Raw genomic sequence first — 10,421 nt, 5'->3', positions numbered from 1 at the left:
AGGTAAACGACTGTGTTAACTTTTTTTGCTTCTTTGTGACTTTAGTCATTCATTGATATCGAGGTCTAAGGTAAAATGTTTTAACTTTTAAGAAAAGTTCCTCTAGTTACTAAAATGACCCTTCCCCTATGTCTTACATGCTTTACCTTTCATTGCTCCTTTTGCCATCAATACTTTTCTCTTAGATTTAAATGCCATTCTTTGATTAAAATTAAAAATTTCAGAGACCCAAAGTCTATTTATACTCTTCTTGCATTTATTTATTTTTCTATACACTATATCTTTTATTGCGGTGTTCGATCAGCTACGCTAAAATTTGTTTTTTCGCTACCGTCATTTAAAAAAAGTCAGTCGGTACCCTTTTATGTTCTTGACTGGCGGCAGTAAAAAAACAACTTCACAACAAGTCATTGAACTGTCTGAGTTCGCAGAATATCGATAATCGCAGTAATTGTTTTTAATCAAGGTTTCAAAGGCAATTTTTTGGTTACCTTTGTTACCTAACTACAACCCTATATGAAGAATTTTTCCGTTTTTTTTGTCACAGATTAGTTGAAAAGGATATTATTTTTATTCGACTACAATGTATTATTAATTGTATTATTAATTAACTTAAAATGGCTATTTTTTACGCTATGATTACAGAACAGTTTCAACTAGTGCTAGTCGATAATACTTCTCCTCTTATATTCACTACAATTTACTTCCATAATTAAGTCATTCCTATCTTATTTCCTGAACTCAAATCATGCTAATGGAACTAATTTTTTTTGTTGACTTATTACAATAGTAAAAGAGGTTCATAATTAAAGGTAACGAGTCAATTACTGGAATTTAGAAACAGGCGCTGGCGATATTTCGACTAGAACCACTAGTCATCTTCAGGCGAGGTTGAGTTCTGAACTTGAGAGCTTGAGGTCTTGATGACTTACACCATTAATAATGGAAGTTCTTATAATATATAGCGCATTTTCACATGCTCTCAATGCGCATTACATTTTCTGACCATATCTGACCAGTGGAGGACTTTAAGGCGCTAGTAGCAGCCGTGCAGCTTACAATCATAATTGATTTGTTAGTACATTAGTGTTATGCCTCCAGACAGGGAGAGGCTGTTGAACCGGGAGACAATCCCATATACTCTTATACGAATAATTCAACAGCTTCTTTTATGCTCCCCATTTAATGCAGGTTAGGAAGGATTGGGAGACAGGGCCTACGGTTTGAAGTCCTTATCCGAGAAGGCTGAACCATTTACAGATGTAATTATATAGAGGCAGCTTTTAACTCTGGTTATTTTAAGACCCTGTGTGTTGGTCCGGCCGAGGCTTGAACCACGACCTTCCTTAAAACAGACCGACGCTCTACAATAATAACTACAATAATATTTAACAGCAAACTACAAGATTACATTTAACGAAATGTTGAGCATTTAAAAATCACACTGATCAACTTCTAATTTTCGATTCCATCATGGAACGAGGATCACATGCAGGTTTGTCAGCCATACTGGCTGTTAAGTAGTGATATCCTCGTATAGTAAGAAGAAGACGTTTCAGTTTTTAAAATGTTGTTTCAGTTCCTTTCTCTACCTTTCAGTTCTAATCGATTTAACGAAGTATATATATCAGATTTACTTGTGTTTTTTGGAGGTTCGAATTCTCTTTTTCTTTTCTTTCGGATCAGCAGATGTTGTACTGAGTTTGGCAGCAAGTCTCCTTTGCTGGAGAAGATCGTTGGCACAGTCATTTATGTGTTTGAATCTATCGTTTCCTATGGGTATCCCACCATGCCAACGCGTTACGATGACAATCACATTACTGGCATCGCTTGTTTTCAGCAAGTGCAGAAGTTTCTCTCCTCCACGATCCTCACCATCATCATCTGTATCTGAAAAGTAAGATTTCTTCTTTTCGTCGTAAATCCTGCAAGCCCACATGTTGTAAGTTGCATTAGCAATCTTTTCGTTTTGTTTTAGTTGATGCAGCACTTGGGGAACTTGCTCTAGAGATGTGACATCGGCAATATGGCCTTGGAATGTGCTCTCACGGTCTTCAATGGGAACTCCGCTTTTAATATCAAACGCAGGGATTACAGAGGGATCCTCAGTAGTCGCAGTTCCTTTGTAAAACGACGTATATTCTGTTTCCTTGAGAAATTTTTCTACTTTAGAATTAAGTCGAATAACCTTATGAATTAAAAGTAATCCCAAAACGCCTTTGTAGATATAAATAAGCCTATTAGGCCCCAAGTCAAGAGGAGAAGTCTTATACAGACATGCTACAATGACAATCAAATTTTGTGCGCAAGTTCCCTGTAGCAAATGCAAGACCTTAGCTCCAGAATCGTCATCCTTGTCATCATTACATCCTTCATCAAAATCATCTTTATGAGCATCAAAGATCCTGTAAGCCCAGATGTAACGCGTTGCCTTAGGAACATCAGGTTTTTCTTTAACCTTCTTCAACACTTGCTCCACCTGGTTCTCCGACGTGATGGCAGCGAAATGGGCTTGAAACTTGTTCTCCTTGTCTTCAAAAATATCCCCATCAAAGATTTCAAATTGAGAAGGTTTTTCTCCTATTGTCATTTTGGCTTCTACTTCTTGTGCCAGCACCTCTTCTTCTTTGGCTGTATATAGATAATGTGAAATTATAATTAAATAATAATTATTGTATAGAACGGTCTGAACCCAGGTGAATGAATGTTAATCGAAGTATTATGATCATCCGGGTGCTGGAGAGTTGGTTTACCAAGTTTGAGCATCATCCACTAAACCGCTCAATTAACTTACCGTCTCCGTATAATAGGCTTATCAGAAGCAATTACACCACCCACAATCAACACCGAAACAGCGACTCGCACTCATGAGACCGATGCCGCCAATTACGCTACTTCAGGTAATTAGGCTATTGTTATCGTGTTATCGTTAATCTTCACTTGACTCTGAAGATGACTTCCACTCAGGTTGTCGAAACGTCAGTCACATCAAACAGTCCTTCTCAGGACTACATCCACCCATATGATCATAATACCTCGATTAACATCAATAGTGAGAAGGCGCTAAAACGACCAGGCACTTAAATAAAGAGATTTATTTCATAAACGAATTATTCCATTGACTTGCCTTTTAGCTGTTCCTGTGCTTTTTTGTACTCTTCTTCACTAATACTGACTTCTAATTCCACATCCTCACCATCTGCTAGAAACTTGAGCTCCTCAGTTATCAGTATTCTTGCTAGCTCCTTTCTAAGTTCTCCTGTTTCGTATCTAAAACAAAAATGGTGGACTTGTCTTAATGCTATAGAGAATTTTCACGTGACGTCACAGAGGCCATTATGGGGTACCAAAAAAATACATTTTCTATCCTCAGGAAATTAAACTCTATTTTTATACAAAAACTGTGCAGAAAGTTTCTACATTGTTTGGTACATCGATATGGCTGCCTTGGCACATGAGTGAAAACGCTCTAATTTTAAACTCTTGAAATGAAATGTTCCTCAGTGATACGTATACACTGATTCGAAATTAAACTATCGTCAGCGGCGTAGCGAGGGGGTCCAACACCACCCCTCCCTCCTCAAAAAACAGTTTTGCTAAACTTGTGGATTTGACGGGAAACTCTAATTGAAACCCGTACTCATGTGTATTGGCGGGAAAATGGTACATGCCCCAATCTCGTACCCAGAGCCTGCGTTTCTTCTGGCATGCGGCGAAGAACAAGGGCTCTGACATAATCCATTTTTTGAGACCAGGATTTTTTGGACTTCCGGTATAAGAGCGCTTGCCTACAAAGACTTGCCAAAAATTAGAAAAATAATTTCCCAATTTTTAATTTTTATTTTGATCGGAAGTAAACACAGAACTCTGTTTTAAAGCTTGATTTTCATTGATTATATTTTGTTTCCGAAAAACTGCGCATGCGCCAAAAATGGATTATGCCAGAGCCCTCGTTCTTCGTCGCAGGCCAGAAGAAATGCAGGCTCTGGGTACGAGATTGGACATGTCACGGCTCCCTATGACCAAAACATTGCTACGCAGTGGCGGATCCAGGATTTTTCAAAGGGGGGTTCCGTTTCTTAAACTGTGTATAATTCTCTTTTGTTTAGTCGATGTTTGACAAACAAATTGGCTCTAATCACCTAATTTACTATCTAGTAACGGAACTTAAAGGTAAATTAAACATTATAACAGCAAATATTTATCATTTCGTGTTCAACATTATCCTTGTGGATACTTTTAAGCTAAATTTATATAAGACATATTTCTATTACCTAAAAGATCAAACCTTCAAGGGGGGTTCCGTGGAACCCTTCGAACCCCCCTGGATCCGCCACTGCTACGCTAGTGACTATTATCGTATTAAAAAAAACGAATTTCATTTACATCCAATCTTATTATCAGACTTGTATAACATTTGTATTATAGGCAGGTCAAAAACCTGTAATTTTTAATGTGTATAAAAGCCAGAGAGTTGGTCCGAGAAGGAAAAATCATTGCGTGTGTAAAATCCAAGCTGCTAATTCTTGCACAACGACAAAGAGATGACAAAATCTGCAATATTTCGACTTTATTACAGCTTGTAAGTCCTGTTGAAACAATACTTCAACCTGTCGGATGTCTCTGGTTTTTAGATACTGTATCTGAATATAAATTATGGTGTCTTGACAGATTGGTACAATGATTTCTTTATACCCATAAAGCATTTAGTCTTGGCTCATTTGCATCAAAAAGTCGAGAATATGAAACGGGAGGGGGGGGGGGGGGGGGTTAGTCTATTGCTTATATAGTTACCTTTTCCATAACTTCTCTAGCGCACCTAACTCTTTCACCCAGAGCACAAGTTTAATTGATCCTGGTCTCATATCAACCAACTCCGCACCACTTTGGACTAAGTAACCCATTAGTTCTTGAATTTGTACATGTGTAAAGATCCATGAATCTCCTGTTGCTTCGCATTTTAACATTATTTCTGAAAACAATATTTTTAAAATCAGTATTATTACCTAGCTATTATTCGCCGGAGGCGAAGTAGTCTCCTCAGCAGCCGTTCTTGATTAGTGTCGGTCCGGTAAACGCGTTTACCGGACCGACACTACATGTAAGAACGGCTGCTGAGGAGACTAAACGCGAAGTGGAAATCGGGGAATATTTACCGAGTCGCTTGGCGACACACCGTCTAGGACATAATTACGTATGCGAAAATCTGAACTCAGATTTGACGGACTGCTGGTAATATTGGAGTTGAAAATGGATTTTCTCGATGATTATGAAATTATGGCATAAACGTTTTGCTCAAAATGTACATTTTGAATTGTAGATTAGTAGCTCTATCACTGCCTTTCGAAACTTACTAGACGTTTTCCCACTCCTCCCTCATCCATTCCACATAGATATTACTTATCATGGTTACTTTTGTAGGGTAATCGAGGGGCAAGGCCCACTATTTTTACCTATCATTCAGGGGGGTGCCTGGTGGGGTTACCTACCTGAATATCCCAAGCTGTCCCTAATGGCGTCGATATTGACGGGGATAAGAGTAGCTTTACGGCTGTCATCGATTTTTCTTTCACACTCAGCAACATTAGATGGATTAACGTGCCTCATAATGCTTAATATAGCATATTTGATGTCATCCCAATGATCGTTAAAATTACCATTGTCAACTTCCATTCGATCGATGTGCGAGTATTCATTACGATAATGGTGGAGTGTCGCCACGGCTGCTTTTAGCGAAGTATTAAGACGACAAATGTTTCTTAATAATATCACTAGTAAACTTAAATCGAATGATTCGGACTTGACATCAAGTGGATTATTTGGTGGAAACAGCTTCTCCCATTGGGGATTAGTCAAAATGTTCTTATCCTTCAAATATTGTAATGTTCTTTTTACAGCTGGATCTTGCAGTTTGTTTGCTAAATCTTCTGGAGAAATTATAAAGTCAAATAATGCACGTACAACCTCGGTTCCTCCAGCTATCAGCAGATTCATCAGCCTCATAAAATTCGCTTTTTGAGGCGAAGCTCGCAACACGTCATTCGACCCATAGCCACGAGAAGTCGCCATCTTATTCTGCTTGACTATTAACTAAACAACCAACTATATTAGAGAATTAAAAAGCATACGAATTTCGCTAAGAAATAGAACTAACTAATTAAAAAAAATATCCCTAAAACAATTTTTTTCGGCGCTATTTTTTTCTAAGAAATTGTAAGCTTTTTTCCGAGAACTTCACGAATACTTGGAACTAGTTGGCCCCAATCTTCTTTCAGTCACACCTAACAGGAAAACAATATGGTCGAGTGCTATATTTATAAATGGTGTCTAATGGTGCCCTTCCTGATCCTCCCCGTTTTTCGCTTTTACCGAGAGACTAACTGGTTCTGGTGTATCGTAAGCCCTAAAATAAAATGAAAGAAATAAAACAAATAGAAGAGAAGAGGAGAAGAAGGGAGCTGAAAACTCATAGAAAAAAACGTATATAAAACCCATTCTCATTGGTTAGTTGTACAACTAACCAATCAACGCCCTTCTTTTATCTGGGTTAGTAAGCCTCGTTCCCATTCAAAATACCATTTTCAAAAATGGCGGCAGAAAAGGCCAAAGTTTTCAAGTATTTTCTACGTTTTTTCTCAAAATATTCAAGCTAAAATAAGTATTGTATAAAAACAGAGGCTAAGCCGAAGCAGAACCAATATGGGAGCTTTAGATTGGGATCGAATTCTCCAAACAGATTTAAGTCAACTGCCTAATAATCTGGATGAAGCAGACGAGCTGTACGACATCCTGAACGCGGTAGGAAAGTTTAAGCTTATTTACTGAGTTAATATTACTTATTTATTGCCTAAATATTTATGAATATTGCGTTATATGTGTCTGCTATTGTCTTTTATGGTCGGTCTTTACTTTTTGCTGTCGTTAAAGCTCTTTTTTGTCATTTCTGTCTACTTTTCTATGGACGCTGTTTTATTTTATTCTCGTTGCCAAGCGATCCTTTTCCTGCTGAAACAGATTCTAGAAATAAAAACTAACTAAAATAAAAATGTACTTGCAATCTTTAGTCTCGGTTTAAGCTGGAAACTTTTTGTAATGATTATTTTTCGAAGCGAAAATAGAAAAATTATAAGAGTAAACAACTCTTTTTTCTAGGCTTCAGTTGACGAGGCCTCTCCAGATGCTAGCGATCCTATTAAGATGTTAAAGCTGTTTGAAGTCACAAGGGCATGTATGAAAGTGAGTATCTTTCATTCTTATTGGTCAATGAATAATTGATGCAGTCTAAGTACTTCTTGATTTGCTGTCACAAAAATATGTAAATATAAATTTGATGAATGTCAATCAAAGTCTTTCTTGTCCATGACATTGTTGGAAAACGCAAAGATTTTCAAGAGCACCTGCCTCTGTATGAAATGTCATGGAAACATGTTTAGGCTGCATTCATAATGTATGGCAGAGGAGGGGGGGTGGGGGCAGGTGAAATCTTTAAATGACAAAAAAATTCTAAAGAATCACCCCCCCCCCCCCTTGAAGTCCCCCAAAAAATAACTATCTCCCCTGGGCAATCTCTCGTAGATTCTTCTAAAAATTTTGCATCCCCCCAATTCTCTGAAAAAAATTTTCAACCCCTCCCCCCCATTAATTTTTCCGATCCCCCCTAAATTTTACCTGCCCCCCCCCCTGCCATACATTATGAATGCAGCCTTAGTAAACAACATCACCCTCCTCTCCCCCCATAATCTCAACACCATTAGCCTGCGCTGATTGAGATAACAGTCACGACATGGAAATCAGGCAATACATGTACATCACTAGAGGGCCACAGGTTTATTAGCATAGTTTTTGCTACATGTATTGCGACCCTTGTTAAATAAAGGATTTACTATTATTATTATTAGATTATCATTATTATTACACTACCGTCAATGAAATAAATCGCTAGAGTACATAAAGGTACATGGGGACTATGAGAAGGTACTCTAATGATTTTATTTGATTGACTGTAGTCCATTGCCACACGTCGTGACTGTCAGGGTTTTTAATAGAAGCTGGCAACCGGCAGATTCCACTGTCTACTCTTGCTAATTCTGCCGCCTACTCAGCCAATTCCCAATGTAATTGTAAATTTTGATTAAAGTTCTTTAAAGTTCGTTAAAATAAATTTTAACCCAATCTTTGTTGCTGTACTACAAAAACTGCAACGCAATTGAAACTGCGACAATCCTTGTCCTCCATCTTGAATTTTGGTGAGAAGAGTGAGACTGGTGACAAAAATGCCTCGATTACATGCTCCAGTGATTTCCGATTTACCGCCCATTTTAATTTCCTAAGCGCCTACCAAAAATTTTATTGACAACCCTGGACTGTTATTAATTATTTTGTGACTATTTCTGATTTTGCAGTGCTCCCAGTTGTATATGTTTATATTTAATGTGAGGTCGTTTCATATCTTTTCATTATTTATCCCCCCTTTTTTAAGATTAAGGATATGCAAGCTGAAATAGCAGAGGAGGAAGCTGCAAAAGTAATGAAAGGTTTGTAAATAAAATTTACAAAATGCGCATGCATTCTACAGTATGTGCAGTTATGAAGCATATTAAGTACCAGGATTTGCAGAACATGCATGCTTCTTGAGACTCTGTGATATTGTCTTCTCGACACTTCTGAAGTGTTCTGTAAATCTCCAAGTGCTTTATGACTGCACATGGCACATTAAGCAAGACCTTTATTTTTTTAAATTTAAAATACAAATAATATTTGCCATCCTTTTGGATACAAATGATGAAATGTAATTTAATGCAAGCATGCTTACTGTAATGCGCAATAGAAAATCACAGTATTGAGTATTGCACAATATAAGTTAGATTAATTATTATTAGATTATTACTATTTGTATTCTAATAAACTACGTAATTTCGGCCAATCAGAAAGCAAGATTTAATTGCTGCATTAATTTTTATAAATGAGACTTAAAAGATCCAATAGAGCGTTTACACTCACGTGAGAAGGCAGCCATAAACAATAGAAACTTTCTGCTCAGTATTTGCATAAAAATAGAGTTCAATTCCCGTAGGATAGAAAATGTATTGTTTCGGTACCCCATAATGGCCACTGTGACGTCACGTGAAAATGCTCTATCAGTATGTCTGCGCACCATGTTATTTCATTTAAGATGATCTTTTTATCTTTTAGATCAAAGTCTCATTGATGAAAATGAGCTTCTCAAAAGAGAACTAGAACAATACCGTGTAAGTAATGCTTCTTCAAAATGACTTTTTAAAAAATGAATACATAACCTTGTAAAAAGGGTGATTTAAAATTTTAATTATGAGTTCTTTTGATTCTGACAATTATAAGCAGGGTTTGTGCTACTCCTTAAACTCCTTGAAAACTCCTTGAATTTAATTCACGTTTTCAAGGAAACTTGAAAAGCTCTTGAATTTTATGATTTTATCAAAACTTCTTGAAAACTCCTTGAATTTTTGCTTTGATCATTTCTTGCATGGTTCTGAAATAGATCTAGTCAGAAAGATTGGAAAATCTGAAAGGCAGCCATGTGCAACCACCGCGTAAAACCTTGGCATAGTTAGCTGAACATACTCCTTGAAAATTCATTTTTGGGTCCTTGTATACTCCTTGAATAGTCCTTGAATTTTAAGTGGTTATCTCGGCACGAACCCTGTATAACCTGATAATGCAAATATTGTCTCAGCCATAAATTCCCAGTTTATAAGTTATAAGCCCCTCCCCCAGGGCTTAAAATTTAATGCCAGTCACTCGACAATGTCCGGCCAGAATTGGAACTTGCCTGGTCAAGTTCTATGGCCTTCAGGTGTACAGTAGTTTGAGAAGCTAAAAATGGAGTTATTTTTGATTCTGTAGAGACACGCAGGGGCTGGTGGAGATGACTTTATGAGAGAAATCCAACACTTGTCAAATAGAAATAGGGTGAGTTGAATGTTTAAAAAATAAAACAACCAAATAATACAGTAGGTTAGGTGATACGTATTATGATAGTAAGTATAAATTTAAAAATTGCAATCCCAATTGCAATTGCGAAATTGCATTATTATGCATGCATTCATTTAATCCGCGATCATTTTGATAACACCTTTTGTTAATTTTGTAGATCTTGGAGCAAGATATACATGACAAAGATGAAGCTTTATATGAAGAAAAGGATAAAGCAGACAAGGTAGTACAACTCTGCTGTGGTAGTAAACAAAAAACTCACCAAGTGATTAATAGTTTTTAGAGTACTGTTATGCTTTGCTCTGATTATACGCCAACACTCATATTGACATTTGAATCTATCTTTTGTCTTTCAGCTGAGTGTTAAAGTAGGAGAGTTGGAAAAAGATATCAGAAATCTAAAACGAGAGGTGAGTGGCCAGGCTGGACATGAATTCTGTAGAATGCCT

At 37.1% G+C, this 10,421-nt stretch overlaps 2 protein-coding genes across 3 annotated transcripts in view; one reads left to right on the top strand and one right to left on the bottom strand.

Moving 5' to 3' along the window:
* Window positions 1–234: 234 nt before the first annotated feature.
* On the bottom strand, window positions 235–6,264 carry LOC116289003 (uncharacterized). Its single transcript, XM_089031329.1, has 4 exons — window positions 5,490–6,264; window positions 4,795–4,972; window positions 3,128–3,270; window positions 235–2,631 (listed from the first exon to the last, which is right to left on the bottom strand). The coding sequence occupies exons 1-4, from the start codon at window positions 6,067–6,069 to the stop codon at window positions 1,634–1,636; spliced, it is 1,899 nt and encodes a 632-aa protein (XP_088887455.1). The 5' UTR covers window positions 6,070–6,264; the 3' UTR covers window positions 235–1,633.
* Window positions 6,265–6,599: 335 nt separating this feature from the next.
* The window catches only part of LOC116289007 (centrosomal protein of 290 kDa), an 84,361-nt gene continuing 80,539 nt past the window's right edge, over window positions 6,600–10,421 (top strand). For both annotated transcript variants that reach the window (XM_089030994.1, XM_089030993.1), the window contains exons 1-7: window positions 6,600–6,798; window positions 7,153–7,236; window positions 8,480–8,534; window positions 9,193–9,248; window positions 9,883–9,948; window positions 10,130–10,195; window positions 10,329–10,382. In XM_089030994.1, coding sequence (XP_088887120.1) covers window positions 6,700–6,798; window positions 7,153–7,236; window positions 8,480–8,534; window positions 9,193–9,248; window positions 9,883–9,948; window positions 10,130–10,195; window positions 10,329–10,382 — 480 coding nt within the window. In that variant the 5' untranslated portion in view covers window positions 6,600–6,699. The remainder of the gene's footprint in view (window positions 6,799–7,152; window positions 7,237–8,479; window positions 8,535–9,192; window positions 9,249–9,882; window positions 9,949–10,129; window positions 10,196–10,328; window positions 10,383–10,421) is intronic.

The sequence above is a fragment of the Actinia tenebrosa genome, unplaced genomic scaffold (assembly GCF_029948245.1).
Source record: "Actinia tenebrosa isolate PJP-AT-01 unplaced genomic scaffold, QUT_ActTen_1.0 PGA_scaffold16__25_contigs__length_10494907, whole genome shotgun sequence".
Lineage (NCBI taxonomy): Eukaryota > Metazoa > Cnidaria > Anthozoa > Actiniaria > Actiniidae > Actinia > Actinia tenebrosa.
The sequence above is the reverse complement of the archived record's forward strand: the minus strand, read 5'-3'. Positions and strand labels throughout refer to the sequence as shown.